The 19366-nt window shown below is 35.4% G+C and overlaps 1 protein-coding gene across 13 annotated transcripts in view; it reads right to left on the bottom strand.

The window, feature by feature from the left end:
- Window positions 1-2054: 2054 nt before the first annotated feature.
- NIN (ninein) overlaps window positions 2055-19366 on the bottom strand; it is a 107522-nt gene continuing 90210 nt past the window's right edge. For 5 of the 13 annotated variants that reach the window (XM_060096236.1, XM_060096238.1, XM_060096231.1 and 2 more), the window contains 7 exons: window positions 18871-19020; window positions 17873-17920; window positions 16313-16414; window positions 11826-12026; window positions 8045-8158; window positions 5754-5956; window positions 2055-5014 (listed from right to left, as the gene is read on the bottom strand). In XM_060096236.1, coding sequence (XP_059952219.1) covers window positions 4987-5014; window positions 5754-5956; window positions 8045-8158; window positions 11826-12026; window positions 16313-16414; window positions 17873-17920; window positions 18871-19020 — 846 coding nt within the window. In that variant the 3' untranslated portion in view covers window positions 2055-4986. Of the gene's footprint in view, window positions 5015-5382; window positions 5957-8044; window positions 8159-9615; window positions 9975-11825; window positions 12027-16312; window positions 16415-17872; window positions 17921-18870; window positions 19021-19366 lie in introns of those variants that run through there. The other 8 variants (XM_060096239.1, XM_060096227.1, XM_060096232.1 and 5 more) reach the window with 6 other exon arrangements.

Genomic DNA, 19366 nt, shown 5'->3' with positions numbered 1-19366 from the left:
ATAGGAAAAATGTCTGATTATGCTGAACTTCTCATAGTAGACCAGAGGCACACAGATAGGCTGCCATAAATGGTTTCTAGTCAGTTTCCTCTTCTGTACCATTGAAATACCGTCTACTCTTCAGAATTGCTATGAGGGTAAGGAAGGTAAAGTTAAGTGCCTAGTACCACACTTAGTTAATTTCTATCTATAACATTTTAAATGTTTTATTTAGAAATAATTTCTTAAGATTGCAAGAATAATGCAAATAATGCTTGCATACCCATTACCTATTTTTTAAAACATTTTGCTTCATTAATTTGTTTATATCTTTCTGCAATTTTGTTATGAATCATTTGAGAATAATTTGCATATATTATGGTTACATATCCCTAAATACTTCAGTGTGTATTTCCTTAGAATATATTCTTACATAAACACAGTACTTATAGACTTAAGTAAATCAACATTGATACAATACTGTTTTCTAATCTACCATCAATATTCTAATGTTTATTTACTGCTTAAGATCTTAAAGACAGATACTCAAAACAGGAAAGAAAAATGACTGGTAAATGCTCATCTGGGCCGTAAGGACTGTTCAGAGTTGTTTACTTTGCCTTAACTAGTAAAGCACATCTCATGTAATCATTTCTCAGAATTAAATATTATTTTAACCTAAGGTTTTCCAGCTCTATTTTTACATTGTTGCCTACTCTTTAATTTATAGCATTTCACTGATTCAGTTTATAGTTCCTTTTTTGAAGTTTAAATTTTAACATGTCCATTTGTCAAAATTAGCCATTTTTCCTGATTGCAAATGAGGCAAAACCAAACAAAGAATAAACAATTTTGTGACTTATAACATATTAACTATATTAAATTTAACTTTACAGATCATTTTGCATTAGGTCAAAATTCTGATCTTTTGGACAAAATTTGACCATTATGGGAACATGTATATCAGGTATATATTAGAAAAATAAGACTTTTTCAATGCAAAATGAATAAAAGAGACTACAAAACAAACAGGTTACACTAATCTCAAATGAGTGCAGAATTATACTTAATGCTAGGTTAAGAACTTACCCCATTTCCTGTATTAAAATACCTGAGGGCACTAATATTCCATATCTTAGTGCCTATAGCACTGAGTCCATCAATAAAACTTGATTGTCTTCTGTATCGATGTAATTTTTTCTAATTTTTTCTTGGGCATAAATCTTACTACTCTACCCAAGTCTGTAAACAGAAAACCAAGAATTTTTTATATTTTTCTTTAGAGTGCAGTGCACAAGGTTAAGTATTCAATAGCACCAATTAAATGTTGTTTGCCGGAAAGAGAAATGGATACCTGTTGCAACATATTAATACAGACAAACCTGCTTAGTGAGTCCTGAGTCCCCTACTTAGCTGGCTGTGTGGCCTTAAGTAAGTCATAACTTTGCCAAGTTTCAGTTTTCTCATCTGTAAAATGGGGTTAATAATAGTTATTGCCTCATAAAGGCAGTGTGAGATTGGTATAAAAGCTTTGCAAATAAAACAAGCCTTGTGAGATAAGTCTAGTTTGGCCAATATTTCCATTCTAAATTTCAGTACTCAGCATATTAACTTAATGTGCTTTTAGGTTAACTTTTATACCAATAGTTGCATATATCCCATCATTTACAAGTAGCTCAACTAAAATAGTCTGAGTCACCCATACATACGGCAAAGTGAAATAAAGCCACCTCTGAAGTACCCAAAATCCCAAGCAGGGCCTCATCTGAGTCTGTCAGGATTTTAGAAGTAAATTATGAACCACCACAGGGTACAGGGATCTCAAACTGGCTGGTGTGAAAGTCATCAATTCTGTGACAGAAATGGAGTCCCAGTGCTCTAAGTCACATACAAATAACTTGGGGATTTTTTTTTTTTAATGCAGACTCTAATTCAGTAGGTCTGGAGTGAATGCTCCAGAGATTTTGCATTTATGAAATATGTTTAGTGCAATGTTTTGATGCTTTCACTCTAAAAACCAATGATAAACATACTGAAACTGTTTATAAAAGTTCAAGGCATATAGAAAAAAGAGCCATATTTGCAAAATTATTTATTTACATTTTAAGCTCATGGTAAAATCTTTATAGTATAGAATGGCTAAGATGAAATATACAAAGTCGATATAAACACATAAGCATTAATCTTTATATGAAAAGAATCCTAGTAATGGCTATCGATGAACTGAGGTTTTCCTTTATAAAACCAATGTTCCCTTCAATCATGCTGTGATAATGTCTTCCAATAAGAATAGATTTAATGTACATCATTCAAAAAAAGCTGAGAAACAAAAAGCTAACTTGGATTTATTATTAAACCACTATCCATATGTCATAAAACCAAAACTGTTTTACAGGGCTGAGATGTTCGAATAGGTCCAAACATGATATAGTGAATAAGTTTTAAATAAGGAATGCTTTGGTTATTAGGTTTTGACTTAGTTTTGGCATAACTTGTATAATTTATATCATTCTAGTGAGTCATTAGGTAATCGGTTCAAAACAAGACTTGCTTAATATTATCACGAAGCACTTAGCCTTGCCTTGAGTGAGACTACCTTTAAGATGCTGACAATAGGAACACATTTCTCTTTTCCTTTACTCAGAAAAAAAGAAATCACAAAAATAAAAAATTCATTTACACACGTTAAAGTCCACCATAAAGTCTTATTCATTCTTAAAAAAACAAAAGTTCCTCATCATAATACCTGCCCTGGGTATTGGTACATTATTGAAATACTAGACCTGTAAGAACTCCTCATAAACCTTGAAAGCCTATGACTGTGATCTACTTATGTTTAAGGTTAACTATATAAACAATGCATTTGAAGCTTCCGGGAAGAATTCACATTTAAAATAGTTTTTAAAAATCTGGGTTTATTAAGTTTTAGAAAAATAAATACTGTGATTGTTCTACCCCTCCTCTTCTACTTCTCTCCCTTCACAAATTTGAACTTAATAGCTCAGGCTTCTAAAAAGCAGAAGAAAGCAAAATAGAACAATGTAGGTTTTATTATCCACACTTTCCTTTTCTAAGGGTAACATTATCACAAAGGCAAACTTGATTCTCTTTCCTTGAAATGAAGATCCTATCTCCTAAGACTAATTTAACTAACTGTTCTTATCAAGAGAATTTAACAACCAGTACTTTTAATAAATGAGGAGTTAAATGCCTATAAGATATATAAGGTGACTGTAAAGAGTTCTATTATAAAGTCTGAAAGCAAAATCTAAACATTTAATAGTTTACATTTAATCTCTTTAAAAGGCCTTTTAAAAGCTGTAAGCTATATTATAAATTGCCAGTTAAATTCCCACTCTAGTCTACAAAAATAATCTGCTGCACAAATATATAATTTAAGGTAACTATATATTTCTTGTATTGATCTTTTTTCCAATTTTATGAGTGCAGTGATGAAGCAAGAAGTAAGCACCGAGGTGTTAGTTAAATTAACTTTCATTTGAGCAGCATTTTGATTTTAGATAAAGGGATTCTAAATGTAGTCTAAAATTTTCCAGAAGTCATATTTACATTCATTGTACAACACTTTATATACACATACAGATTTATAAGAAACAAATTAACCTATACTTTTCATAATGTAAAAAATAAAGATAAAAAATACAACACATGTGATCATATGGTAAGCCATCTATTTGAGAAATATTCTTGGTGTTCAGTTCTGATAGCAAAAACCTTGAATAACTTAAAGCATTTCACATAAATACACCACAGGTGCTTAGTTTATTTATGACCTTAACTTAGGCCTATCCACAGTTTTAAGTGTTAAAGTCAATGCCATACAAGTAGTTGAGTTTACTAGTAATGTTTGCAATGGAGAAAAATGATTAGGGGAGGCATGACAGCAGATATCAAATGCTTTGAAGTATAATTATAGGGAGGGATTAAAATTAATTCTTTTCCAGGGGAAAATCAGGAATTTCTGATAATAGAGCTGTTCACAAGTGAAAAGGTCTGCTTCTGAAGCGTGAACTCCCAGTCCCACAGATGACCTTGCCTTGTCAGGGCTCTTGTAGCAAGGACTCCTGTGTTGGCAGGTAGGACTAATAGTATATGGTTAGGCCCAAGGAACTCTAAAGTTCCTTAATGCAAATTATTTTGTTGATATTGAGTTTCTGACGTGGCTTCTTAAGCAGTTTGCTTCATCTTTTGTTCCTGCCCATAAGGCAATGTTTGATTTTGCTGTGATACCTCTTATAAATTGATGGGCTTGGCTTTCCTGAAATATATCAAAGTGAATTTTTCTGATCTAATTACTCTTCCACAAAAACAAACAGGTGGCTGTGATGAGCTCTGTTTGTGTCCCACATAGTAAGTTCTTTACCAACCAACTCCTGGCTGAAGTAGGCTAGAAGCAGAGATTTTACCTGGGGAAAAAAGTTATTCAAAATGTTTACTGTTCTATAATGTTCTAGTCTTGAGATTGAATGGAAAAATCCTATTTGGCACTCCTTTACACCCCAGATGGCATGCGAATGCTTATCACAGTAAGAAATTCTTATGATCAGATTTGAGGTGCAGAGGAATAGGAAGCATGGAAATTTTAACCTATATTAAACAAGCAAACAATAACTCTTCCATATGTTAGAAGAGGTTTTTAACTCTAAAATCAAGGCCTTTTTCCAGAAAATTAAATTCACTAAAAATGTAGAAATAAAAATCCCACTATGGCTCTAAATATATGACAAATAAATAAGGTCACATGGTTTATACATTTCAAATTCTTAACGAGGCCCTACAGTATTTCAGGAAGACGTCTTAAAGTATTGTTCCCTGAGTTCTTGAGGCAACCCCAAATATAAGTTCATGAAATCCAAGATTTTAGAGAGAGAAAAACCCACATGGTTTGCTTCTCTCTCTTCTAGGAGTAGCTGTTTACTCCAAAGCAGTTTGTTCAGTGCTTACCCTATAGTTCAAATGCTTTAAGAATGTGGCTTTATCCATTTCTTAGAAGACAAGCTCCCAAATGAAACTTCTAAGAAGGAAAAAACAAAGAAAAGACTGTTTAAAGAAGGTAAAGTTTTAACATTAGTTAACAGTGCAGTTGAGTAAATGAGTTTTAGATCTGTAATACATAAAGAGTGGTAATACTGTCATAGGTGTTAGAAGGTAGAGTTCTATGGACTCTGGCATTTCTGACCTCAGTGGTTATTAAGACCAGCTTCTCTTACCAAACAGAAAGTCTAACAATTAATTTAAAAAACCAGAACTATTAGAAACGGAATGACTTTTTCATATGTAAATGTATGAGAAGATGTACATTTGGTTATAAAATAAAGATCAAAACAGCCAGCTAATAATTTCTCAACTTTTAAATATCTGCAATTTACATATAAACTTACACATAATAGTAATTTTCAAAAACTCATTCAAAACTGGGGTTTTAAGATTCTTGAGTTGTTTTCATATCACCTTCTTGGTGGCTATTAGAATATTTTTAAAAATTCAAAGCTTGGGAGTAATTCAAACAGTGAAATATGTATTTGTTTGCAACTTCCATTATAGTCTATTTAGAAAAACTAATTACAATGAATGGAGATTTTAATTCTGTTGCTGGAAGTTTTACATCAGGCTTAACTTTAAGCCATTAAAGTTTAAAAAAAAAAACCCAAAAACCCCACAAAAAACAATGGTTGAGAGAACATACTGAAATGCTCCATCCATTTCAGTAAAGTGCACAACTATGAGTGTTTATCCTTTGGCTTGGCTATGACCTTAAGGGAGGTGTAGAAGTCAATGGTGCTGGTGTCAGATTCCTGACTATATTACTGAGGCTGGCAATCTTCTCCTCTAGGAGGTAATTTTTCTTCTCTGCTGTTTTTTGTCGCTGTTCAGTTATTTCCAGAGCTTTCAACAACTGGGCATTTTCCACATACAAATCCTTCACCATCTCATCTGCTTTAGTATTCTTGCAGAGCTAGAAACAGAACCAGAAACATCTTGACTCCATTTCTGTAATTCTTTTAAATTTAAGGTCTGACATAGGACAGTTGTTTATAAAGGCAAATGGCTTCTACCAATTATATTCTTTCATTTTACAATACAGCTTTAACATCAGACCCGGCACCAGGGATACAAGTAGAGCAAATCCACTTATTGCAAGCTGTTTCTCTGCATAATATGTTTGTAGAAGTCACTAATAAAAAGAACAAATTGATATTTGAGGGCTCAAAAAGGAAGGTATTTTTCAACCTAATAAATTAGGTATTATTTCTTTATTCATTCTCTACAAATACCAAAATACTTTTATAACTTAAATTTCTGAGGGTGTGAACTGTGTTTAATTGTTATTAACAGTAGATGCTTGAGTTTCCCATTCATAACCACATACAACCTACTGATTGTTACAATACATGAGCCAAATTTTAAAATAAAGAGAGAAGATTTGGCAGTTACTTTTCCTTAACTCTTCCTCTTTGTATAAAACCTTGTCTAGAAGAGATATTCTAATCTTTATGGTTAGAATATACAGTCTTGGTTAGGGCGGGAAAACTTGTCAGCAGCATTAGGATAATTTTATTATTGCTCCTGTTAATATCTTATAATCTCCTTTCCCTCATTATACCTTTAACTCCTCATTTTACACCCAGTTTCAGGCAGGGCATCTACAAGTATAAAGGTTTAAGGGAATAAAGAAAACTAAGGAGTGGCTAATTAATTTACATAATAGCATTTCAAAGGGCAGTGATAAAGACTATCACACTGAAGCCCAGAACCTAAGTGACTGTCAAGTTTAACATAATACTAACATAATTTCTATCGAACTGTTTTTATACAACCTTTCCTCCTTTCCTGCCATTAAAAAACACTTTGATGACTCTTATCTACTACAGAATGAAATTCCAACTCTGTGGCTTATCACTAAGACCCTCTACTGTCTGCTCTTCCCTATCTCTCATTTCTTTTTCTTCTCCCAGGACAGGATGAATGGTTAATGCCAGTGTTTGTAGATGACCACACCCCATGTTACCCATTTTCTTTATTTTTGAAACTGCTATCTGGCCAAATGCTTAGTACTGTGAACTACACTAGTAGCTGTAGTAAGTGAACCACACTCCATATAGGCAGGATTTTGTTTTGTTCATTGCTGTATTTCTAGTGCTTAGAACAGAACCTGGCATGTAGTAACTATGTGTTGAATAAATGATTAAAGGATTGAATCAATAAATGTAAATACAGGACTTTCTCTTTCTCTCCATTCTGTGTATTAAGATATAGGGCTGAGGAAAGTTCCTGTCTACCTCTGCATTAAGACTTTCCCTTGGAATTATTCTTCTTGGATTTTATATATCTGAAAAACCAGGTTGGGCAATTTCCACCTTCCCACTTCCGCCACAGTTTGTCTCAATCTCAGATTCCAGAGAAGTTATAAAACTTTCCTAGAAAGTAGTCCTTCTTGTATGTCTCTTCAGTGGATGCACAAATAATTTCTAAGCACTGAGGCCACACCTGCCACCAGCAGGAAAAAAGGATCAGGCTACTTAGTGGTCCTGAATTCAAGAGTCCAGATTCTAATTCAAAACACAACCTTTTGGGGTCTGGCTATAGCCATAAGGTTGTTTTTGAGGCTGTCATAGCTGTTGCAAACAGAAAAGCTAAACTTACACTTATTATCCCCCAATTTTTTACCAATATAAAATTTCTTTTTATTTAAATAGGAATATTTCCTCTCTGGGGAAAAAAATCTATAAAAATTCAATTTAAATTGAACCTCATTAGAAATGCTTTAGGTCCATGAGAGTCACTGCTAGCAAATATACATTTTTAAAATTGTAGACAAACATATGACTCAAAAGAACTTTGGAGAAAAACAATGTAGAATACAGAATTCATATTTTTGAAGTGGTATGGGAAAGAGTGACTCCTAAATTCTTCTAAACATTTATAATAGAATTTGCTTTTATTAGACAACAAAACTTAACAAGTTAATAGCAATAGAGGAATGCAAAACTGGAGTTAAAGTTGAATGTGAGGTGGGTGGGTAGAGATGACCTGGGAGGCTCACTTGTTCTTTGAGCTGATTCACTTTCTCCTGAAGAAGCCTTTTCACCAGTTTCAATTTTTGTTCAACTTCCATCATTCGTTCCTCCATGACAGTTACCAGGTGTTCCTGGTTTCCCTGAAGGAAAGAAAAAAAATTGTATTATCATTTGAAAATCATGCCACACAAAAGCACTAATAGTTAATTTTCCCCATAAAATGCCTAGAGAAAGGACAGCCAAATGTTTGCCTTTGAACAGGAAGGGTGGTTTTCTGATAACATGGGAGCTCTGAACACTGCATGGGTTGCACATGTTAGAAAAGTAACCCTATTAGAGAAAGAATCAAAGACAAAAGAAGAATCTTACCTGTTACCATCTTCCCCTGAGATAAAGCAAAATTCTTAAAACCCATAATTTAAGATCTGTGTGTACTTATAGTAAAATAGGTATCCAAAGTAAATTAAAAGATGGTTCTCAACCTTTCATCTGTGATTTGGGGCTTTGCAATACTGTGGGCCTCTCAACAACAAAATAATCAAAAACTGCATTTATTTAGGATTGCCTAACATTTCCAATTAGCTTGCAATATGTGTCTGTTTTTCCTTTGAAATGGCTGATTACTGTGAGGGTGTTAGTGTTTCTAATAGCCTCTTCCTGCTAGTTATTCTGGTTATTGGTTTCCTAATTTAACCTATCAATGTGAAGCACATATCTGAATTGGAGGATGGGTTTATCATTAGAACAGATTAAAAACTGAAAATCTCCCCATAAAAAAACTCCTAGACAAAATAATAGGGCAGAAAAAGGACCCTGGCTTCTCCTTCTCTCCTCATACAACAGTGATGGATTAAGGAGTGTGTGGGTTTTGGAGCACAGAGTGACCTGGAACAAGATTTAGAGTGCAACTGACGGCCCTTTCTCCCAGTCCACCAAAATGTTCACATAAAGAATTTCAGATTTTAAAAGGTTCTTCAAATGTTTAAGCAAGACTCAGGTATTAGTGGCTGATGGCATAACCTGTCCTTAAAAATATTCCCAAAAAGGTATCCTTTAAAAAGCACAAAAAGAATGACCAAATGTGAGTGGAAAGCCAACATTTGTTTGGATATTAAATAATAGCATTTATTCATGCATAAAAGAAACAACTAGGCCATGAGACTAATTTGAAGAGAAAAATTGTAGTAGGCAAAAGACTAATCCAGAAATTTCAAGAAACCAGGTCTTAAGAACATCTAAAATCTTATATTTTGAAAGTTATAATGGCTTTTTAAAGTTCAAACATAAATGGAAAATGCCAGATTTCCACTTGCCTTAAAAGAAAAAAAAAAAAAAAAAAGAGCTAAACAAACCAAAAAACCCCCCAGATAATTAATTCAAAGAACACGGGGCATGGCAAAAGAGTGGGGAAAGAGGAAAAACAAAAGCAGTCATATATTTAAAATTTATTTTATTTCATCAAAAATTTCCTTTTTCCTCTCAAAAAAGTATTATACATCTTATATAAAACAGTATAAATAACCCTGATTTTCTTCAAATTTCACATATAAAAGTAGTACCTTTTGTTAAAAATAGTTACAACATATGGAATGAGAAAATATATAGAATACATCCTTTCAAGAATCTCAAGTCCACACTCCTTAAATCGTATAAATAATTACGTGTAACAAGCTGAAATTTGTGAATTTGATTCACAAAATCTGTCATTTCTACATAAATAGGAAACATAATACTGCAAAGGCTTAACAACAACAACAACAATAATAATAAACTTAAAAGAGCACTTGATTCCAAAACATTTCTCAGCTTATGTCTCTGTTTGTGTGGTGTGTGTGGGTGTGTGCATTTGAGTATCTGCCATGGTAAGAAATGCCATCAATAACAGCCCAGTGTTCACAGGTGCCCAATCCTTCTGTAGGAATCTGCATGCACTGCTCGCTGCTCCGGTAGCAAGGCCTAGAGAAAGAAGGCAAGTGGTACACTTCACCCTGATGTCAAGATTATGTTTTTTGGGGGAGTCTAAATTCACACATTTATAATGCAAACAATTTTTAAAAGCAAACATCAATACTACATATGCAAGCGAAGCAACACAAGGCAGAAGAAATCACATCACTCCACACACACAGACAACGTGCAGATTCTAATAGCATTCTGTAATCTTAAAATTAGTGTCAGCTTAGTTACCAGAAACAGGAGAGCCTGCCATGGCATTCTAGTGAGAGCAATAAGCAGTCCACCCTGCCATCTGGAGGGATTCTTTCTTTCTTTCTTTCTTTCTTTTTTTTTTTAAGTACAAAAGTCTTAACAAATTTTGTCTATCTAATCCTCAAATAATTGAAGTAAAAGGATTAAACACTGGTGGGTGGGTTGGGAAGAGCATATTTTGAAAACAGTGTATATGAGAGAGCAATGAGTATGATCTTAGTCTAATCATTTGGTTTAAAATGTCCATTAAAAACTGAGGTCACTCAGTTTTTAATGAAGAGTTGAAGCATCTGTCCAACACCCACCATCACAATTTTAATTCTGGAATTAAATTTTAGTATTTGTAAATTGAGTGTAGGAAGCTTCCAAAAACATGGATTTTAAGCCTTTGTTAGAAAGAATAGATGACAGAAGTACATCATGCAAAAGCATAGATATATACTAGTAGGAGAAGAAAACCAAGTTGCTACAGTGTATAATTATGGTGCTAATGTGACTTTGCAAAGCCACGGTGAGGGGATTACAGAAAGAGAGGTGGGAAATTCCCTGTCAAACGTCAACTGAAAAGCAAGGTATTTGAAAACAGAAGAAGAGCATCCAAACTAGAACAAACTAATTTAGAATTCTACAAACTAAGGAGTATTTTTAATTTTATTCCTAATTCTGAATAAATGGGCAAGACCAAAGAGTCAAGAGACTTCTGAAAGAGGAGAATCGTGAATGAAGCACTAAAGAGAAAAAACTATTTGAAAACCTAGGTAATATAAGATTGTGTCTGGTAGTGAGCTGGGATAATGCTAATTCAAAGGGAAGGGGAAGAGGATCTTTATTTTCTTAAAAATAGAGTTTTTCAAGCTAGATCATTAAAAAAATAAGTGAACTATGTCAACTAAAAAAGTCACTGATGGGGCCTCCCTGGTGGCGCAGTGGTTAAGAGTCCGCCTGCCGATGCAGGGGATACGGGTTCGTGCCCCGGTCTGGGAGGATCCCATATGCCGCGGAGCGGCTGGGCCCGTGAGCCATGGCCGCTGGGCCTGCGCATCCAGAGCCTGTGCTCCGCAACGGGAGAGGCCACAACAGTGAGAGGCCCGCATACCGCAAAAAAGAAAAAAAAAAAAAAAAAGTCACTGATGACACATTCTACTTTATTAGTTGAGAAAAGTCCCCATTTGTGAATTCCATGGAACTCAGCAGGCTATACTCCTCTGGTACAAGAAAACCCAGGATGCTTTGTTAGTAATACATATCCTAGAGTTGCACTTGAATTCCGTAATATCTTTGGCATTAGACAAGAATGTTAGGTCAATTGTGCAATATGCTCAAGTGATCCTGAGACTTCATCATCGATTACAAATGTGCAAAGGAGACACAGAACACTTAATTAACTAGCTTAGAAGCTGAGAGCTCAAAAGCAGCACTGCAAAAACCAAAACCAAAACAGCACTGCAGTTCTGTGGATTTGTAATTCAGGTAAGGTGTAACTGTCTGACAAAAGATTTAGGTTCTTCATCCCCACATGTGAACTGGTATAACTTTCAAATAAGCAGGTAAAATTAAATTAGGAGATCTGAGTTTACTATTAGAAAAAGATCCTCATACCTGTGGTGTGTTGATTTCAGAAGTCCTGTTTTCAAGTTCCTCCTGCAGGCACTGGTTTATCCTTTCTGGCTGTAGCAGCTGATATTGAAGCTGCAGAAATTGCTCCCTGGGAACCATTGGACAGGCTTGTTGCTGGAGCAGCTGCAGATCCCAAGCATGAGGGGCTGGGCTAAGCATCACAGTGGACCTCAGGTGCTGCATCTAGAGGATAAGGGCAAAGCCCTGGTCAGCTGCAGTGCCTTCAATCAGAGAGTTGCCCTTGAAAGTGGCAAGCAGAGAGTAATGAAGTCTATGAATTCATTAATGGCCTCTCAGACTCACTGGTAACTGGAAAACAGGCAGCACATGATCCTGAGTAAGAATAAAGAATCATTTTGCTTAGGAGATAACACATTTAATGAATAAGCAGGCCTTAAAAGTTTTAGACTTAAACTGTACTTCCTCATTCTTAAGTGACTATAAGACATGAGGTACATGATGTACATATGTCTGAATTCTCCTTTTTTCTTCTTACACTAGAACATTTAATTATCCCTCTTCTTTAAAAAAAAAAACAGGGTTGGAATAGGCAAAGGGGAGAAAGAGGTTATGCTTTAGAGTTTTGCCACTTACCATTCATAAAGATTCTTAAGAGCGAATGTTCAATGACTACATTTTTTCCAAGTTAGCAATTTGTTTTGAAGACTCTCATCTTGCATCTCAAATTATTTTAACCTATCTTAGTTTATCAGACAAGCAATTCTGGGGCATAAGGTGATACCCCCAGAACATCTGGGAATTGAAGTACATGGAATGAAAGTATTTATTCAAGACAATGAGGAAATGGTGTGTGTATCGCATGCCAGTAAAAGTTGGGGCGAGGGAAAGGAGAAGGCACTGCATTTGGCTAGTGAAGCATGCCACTTCACATCTGTCAACACATTCAGCAGACACAGAGCTCAATGGAAGACATGCAATAAATATGACCAAGTACTAAACTCAAGAAGAAGCACCCCCAGGCATGTGAGAAGGGAAAAAGGCCCTCTAAGACACATCTGTAATTAAATGTTATCATGAAACTTCAGAGCCACTATCCATTTCCTTAAATCTAAATTTCTGAGGTGGGGTGTTACCCATTTTGAAACATTTCTAGTTATAGATTTAGAAAACCCACCACTTTATTTTTAAGAATAAAGAATATGGAGAATTATGATCCCCTGATTTTATATCAGTGGGATGATTTTCTTCACACACGTCTTTAAATACTAAGGAAAATCCTGATATAAATGTAAACATATATTCCAAAATTAAAGCAAAATGAAAATGAATATTGGCTCTTACCTTAAGTATTTATTAACTGTCATAGTAGTAGAAATGATTACATGAACAAGGAGTTTAATGAGATGTCTCCATGCCATGAAATTCATTGAAAGAATGTTCTACCTTCACACACTATCTCAGGCAGAGAACTGCACCCTTCTCTGCTAGTTCCAACCACAGAGTTCTAGGCACAGGTTAGCCACAGATAAAACAAAAACAAAAGAGAATTAAGGAGTTATAAAAAGAGGAAGAAAATATGAGTTATAAAGAGAAAGAACAGTACAAATTGGGTATATTATATACCTGACCACACGTGCTCTAGTCAGTAGGAACTTATAAAGAACCAACATTTACATTTCTCTGTATATAAATTTTGCAGATATTAAAAGTCTCACAGCTCTAATTCTGCAGCCACTTCCTCATCTATTGCAATTTGGTTGGTTTACGAGCTTGCTACCTTTATCTCCACCCATCCCAATATAATAATTCAGAAGATTTCAAGTCCACTATGGAATGGACCTGATGTTAAATACCTTGCCATGTGGAGATGCAGAATATAAACTATAAAACATTTTTGTTGTTCAAGTGTCTGAACTGTTGGCTAAGAGGTACACAACAGACTTTAAGAATTGCTAATAGTCTATAACCCTGTTTTTGAGTGATCAAAATGAATTGCTTATAGAACCCTGCCTCATACAGTTGAAAAAAACCCTGGAGTGGGAGGCAGATTCTTCCATTTTCTTGTCTAGTGATTGGGGATCTTTAATTACCCTGGGGTAGGGCTATGTATTATGTTACATCAGTGACTTTCAAACTGGCATATAGGGATGAGGAGAAACCCCTTCCCCCAAGGGGGTGCATACATCAGACTGAATCACCTAGAAAGCTTTCCCTAAATTCCTTGATCCCAAAGATTCTGATGTAGGAACATCTCCCTGCCTGCTTACTGCCTCTCCCCCAAACCCGATGAGAATCCATGCCAGGGTGAGAGGCATGTACCTATCCCTCAGGTCAGGTGGGCACAAAAAATGGTGTGAAAAGCACTGTTCATCCTCAAATTTGGCCTAATCTATAGACATCATAACATAAATAAAAATCCAATTTACAGGGCTGGTGGGAAGGTGGAATGGAGCGTTATTGGTGAATGGTTAGAGTTCCTGTTTGGGGTGATGAAAAAGTTTTGGAAGTAGTGGTGATGGTTGTAGAACATTGTGAAAGTAATTAATGCCACCGAATGCCACTTAACAAAATTTGTCATTTTAACCATTTATATCTGTCTATCTATCTATTTACTTAGCACAATTTTTAAAATAATGTAATATACCCAAACCACTGAATTAGACACTTTAAATGGATGAATTGTATAGTGTGTGAATTACATTTAATAAAGCTGCTGAAGAATCGAATTTATATGTCTGTACAGAATTCATAGCTCAGTCTTATTTCTAATGAAACTTTAATTAGAATAGTGTATGAGATGTTCTTTTCAGTGTTCCAATTAAAAATTCATGCATTTTCTTTTCCAGCTCCAGTGCCAAGAACACTCAATTTCCCTCGTCCATTAGCAAATATTTACTACTAGATCAGGGAGAAGAGTAATGAGGGGAAATTGCTTATGATGATTAATCATGTAAAGTAGGATTGGGAGAGAAGGGGGCTTCTGAGGCCAGAGAGAACGGTGGGAGAAGAACTGGCCTGTTGGCAGAGCATTTGGAGAGAATCTGACAGTGATTAAGTATACCCTGTTCCTTTTTTTTTTTTTTTTTTTTTTTTTTTTTTTTTTTTTTTTTTTTTTTTTTTGCTGTACGCGGGCCTCTCACTGCTGTGGCCTCTCCCGTTGCGGAGCACAGGCTCCGGACACACAGGCTCCGCGGCCATGGCTCGCGGGCCCAGCCGCTCCGCGGCATGTGGGATCTTCCGGGATCGGGGCACGAACCCGTGTCCCCTGCATCGGCAGGCGGACTCTCAACCACTGCGCCACCAGGGAAGCCCTACCCTGTTCCTTTTCAATCAGGTACCAGACATGTCACGCTTAGCTTCAGATATCTTATTCATTAGAGTATATAATTATTTCATCAGAAAAGCATATTTACATCTAAACACAGCCTGCAGCCCAAGGTTTTAAACACGTTTATTATACACTGTCAGAGAAATAAAAAATGGTTTGGATTTCACTCTTAATAGTTTCACTGATCTCCCTATTAGTGGATAAATCAGAGAACATAAAATTGACAGAAACCTTAGCGGTCATTTAAATGTCAATGTGATATGTTTGCCCATATTTCATATCTAAAAACCGAGCACCTATTGAAACTTACCTTTGCATGTATCCAGCTTCATGAAAGAAAATATTTACATATCTCTCTTCCTTCCTATAATTCTGGCTTAAAAATATTTGTATACATAGTACTTTTTAAGAGCACAGAAAGACATTTTCTACCCAGGCCTCTATACCTTATATAAATTTTACAGGTCATTAAATGTTGGATTAATTAATATTTTCATTACCCAAAGCAAAGTATCTCAATGAAATTTTTACTTATTAAGGAGGATTTTACATAAGTTGTTTTACATCCTATAATTGTGCTTGGTATTCAGAAAGCAATCTATTAGACTGGAAACTCAATGTCCAAGCTGACAGGTTTTACAAATCCACTTTTATATTTATCAGATGTACCTCTCCCAAGGCAGTGCTGAGTTACAAATATAGTAATGAACAACAGCAACACTTGAAAATTAAACCTCTAAATGCTAATGCTCTTAAATTCCCTGCATGCACTTCCCAACTGAACAGGTTGTTACAGAGCAATCACATCTATAAAACACTACACTGTGGGAGGTATCAGGAGACTGTTAAAACCACAGCAATGGCGAGAGAGCTCTGAGCCTCTTGGTCGGTACTGAACAGAGTCCCTGCCACTTGAATTTGTTGAGGTACAGGTCCTTGCATTTTAGGATAGTCAACATTCCTTCCTCTGTGAAGCAGTATATATTCCTATGGCTGTGTAGTTAGCAAAAATATCTATCAAACTTGGTAAGACAGACCAAAGAATACAGCTTGGCAATGTACTTAGATTTTCACTGTTTTCATAATAGGAATTTAATGCTATGCTAGTCTCTCTCAACAAATGGCTCATTCATGGATTAAAATATTCTTCATAGCTAAGGCCATTTGCTTAAAAACTTACCTCCATTAGCTGCTCATCCAGTTTTACTTGTTTCTTTTTCAGGCCTTCATTTTCCAAATGAATTGTTTCTAATTCTCGTTCAAGGGAATTCATCTGACTAACCTGTTAAAAAACAAAAACAAAACACTTGAGTTGCTCTACTTTATTATGACGAATTTACGCTAGTCACAAATCTCAACTCTTGGAAGAAAACTGAGTTCATTCATCAAGGGAAAACAACAAACAATATAATTCAGTGCACTGATTATATTTAGGTAGTCTAGTTTTAATCACCACTCCTCACATAGAACAGATTCCTAAGGCAGGTAGCTTTCAAACTTCAATGCCACTCACTGTAAGAAGCACATTTTCTCTTGCAACCCAGTACAAACACCCACACCCACGTGTGTGTGTGTGTGTGTATGTGTGTGTGTAATCAGTTATAAGTATATATCACTAAGAGAAAACTTTCATGAAATTATCCTTACCATGAGCCATGCACTCTGATATTTTCTAGTATAGTTTAATAATTTAAAATGCTGGTATTTAACTAGATTGATTTCATGATCCTCTACTATGGATCTGCAGTAGGGAAAAACATGTCTTAAGGCAAAGTTTAAAGGTTTAAAACTGAGAATACATAGAACCTGATTTAACTCCTTTCTCAATTTTAAAGAAGAAATTTGAAGATTTTATGAGTATCCTTTTTTGGAATTCTCTTTATTACAGAATCTTATGAGAATCTAATGAGCTAGAGGACACTGGGATTCAGAATATTGCTAAGTAGAAAACATATGACACTATTCTAGAGTGCTGATTTTTGTTTCTATCCAAAAGAACTGAGGAGGGTAGCAAGAATTGTTAAATGGAATTAAGTGTAATCTTTCTAAGTACATTTAAATTCACTGTTATTTTAAAACCTAGCATTAGACTTTTCCTTTGGTAAGCAGCTAGATGAAACCCAATGTCTTTCTGAAAAGTTTACTTGAATGTACCTAAACTTAAATGACATTTCAGCTTTAGAGCACAACCAGTCTCTTTACTGCCAATAGTCATAACTTTCACAAACTTAAAACAAATTTTTTGAAATATTTATAACAAAAGGAAATGACTGTTCATCATTCTTTCCAGATTTTTAAACAAACCATAATTTTCAGAAGAGGAAGGTAATACAGGCATACCTTGTTTTATTGCACTTCGCTTTTATTGCGCTTCACAGATATGGAGTTTTTTACAAATTGAAGCTCTGTGGTAACCCTGTGTCGAGCAAGTCTATTGGTGCCATTTTTCCAATAGCATTTGCTCACTTTGTGTCTCTGTGTCACATTTTCATAATTCTCACAATATTTCAAACATTTTTGTTATTATATTTGTTATGGTCATCTGTGATTAGTGATCTTCAATGTTACTACTACAACTTGCTGAAGATGATGGTTATTAGCATTTTTAGCAATAAATATTTTTAAATTAAAATATGTACATTGTTTTTTTAGACATAATGCTATTGCACACTTAACAGACTACAGTATAGTGGAAACAATTTTATAGGCACTGGGAAACCAAAAAATTCGTGTGACTCACTTTATTGTGGTGGTCTGGAACTGAACCCAGAATATCTCCAAGGTGTGCCTGTAGTGAAAACTCTGAGTTTAGTTTAGAAAAAGAAAGGAAAACAAGTAACAACAAGAACTCTCACAGTAACACTGGCCTAGAACTCTAACTTCATGGAACCAAGAATAGAAAACAAACTGAGTCATGCTACAGAGGTTTAACCACATAGTAGCCAGCCTCCAAGAGGTGCCCGGTGATCCCTGTCTTCTGGTATTCAAACCCTTGCCCTGTCCCCTCCCCACTACACCAGGATTAGTCTGTGTGACCAATAGAATACAGCAGAAATGATGATGTGTGACTTCTGGGATTAGCAAATAAAACATACTACAGCTTCCATCCTGGACTTTTGGGACCTCTCTCTCTTGCATCATTCATTGCCACATCCTGAGAAAAGGCCCAGGTGGTGAGGAGCTGAGCCTCTGGCAATCAGCTAGCAAAGAACAGAAGCCTCCTCCTAACAGTTATATGAATACATTTGGAGCGGATTCTCTAGTACCAGTGAAGCCTTCAGATAAACTCAGCTGATATCTGGACTGCAGTCTCAGGAAAGACCCTAAGCCAAAACCACTCAGTTAAGTTGCTTCCAAATCCCTGACCCACAGAAACTGAGACAATAAATGTTTGCTGTTTTAATTTATTACACAGCAATAGTTAACTAACACTGACCATATTAAGATGTTCCTAATATTCAGGCTATATATGTTTTACTAACTTATAGAAGCTTATGATACTAATGAAGATAATTAACCATCTTCTTTATAAAAACTTAAATTGCTCCTTTTTAGCGGTCACTCAATCAAAAGGAACTATGATACTGTTTTGACAAGATTACAAAAGCATAGATCTAAGGAAGAACCAAAATATGCCATTGTAATCATTTCCTGGAAGCACGCAGGGGAAGAAACATACACTTAGGGATGCATCATAGTCAGAACATAGCCACTTGGTATTAACTCTCAAAAACTCACCTTCCTATTAGTAGGAGATGGTTCCTTTTGAAACTGTTCACACTCTCTCTTTAAGCTCAACTTTTCCTGCTCTGTGGGCTTCACAGTACCTGATGAGTTTAGATGTTTTTGGAGCTTAGGAGGAAGAAGGTTGGATTCCAGTTGACGGACCTAACAAGAACCAGTATAAGAGGAAGAAATGCTAATATAACCACCCAGCCAGGAAAAACAAAAAGCGAACATAAGGCAAGTTTGTATTCAGTTGCTTGGGTTTTGTTGTATTAAGAAAACTTTTTCCAGTCAAGTCTGCCAATTCTTTCTTTTTTTTTTTTTTAAGTCTGCCAATTCTTGAAGCTTACTTTTTTGGATTTCAAAAGATCCTTTCTAGGTAAATCTATTTTTAGTCTGATGCAACACTGAGGATCAGAGAAGGACAAAGGGACTTCTGGCTCAGCCAAACAACTGGGAGTCAACAGTGTGATGTGGCTGCCAAAAAAGCATGGTCTGTAGGCACCTT

This window comes from Mesoplodon densirostris, chromosome 4 (assembly GCF_025265405.1).
Source record: "Mesoplodon densirostris isolate mMesDen1 chromosome 4, mMesDen1 primary haplotype, whole genome shotgun sequence".
Classification (NCBI taxonomy): Eukaryota; Metazoa; Chordata; class Mammalia; order Artiodactyla; family Ziphiidae; genus Mesoplodon; species Mesoplodon densirostris.
Note: the sequence above shows the minus strand (reverse complement) of the source record. Positions and strands in the feature narration are given on the sequence as shown.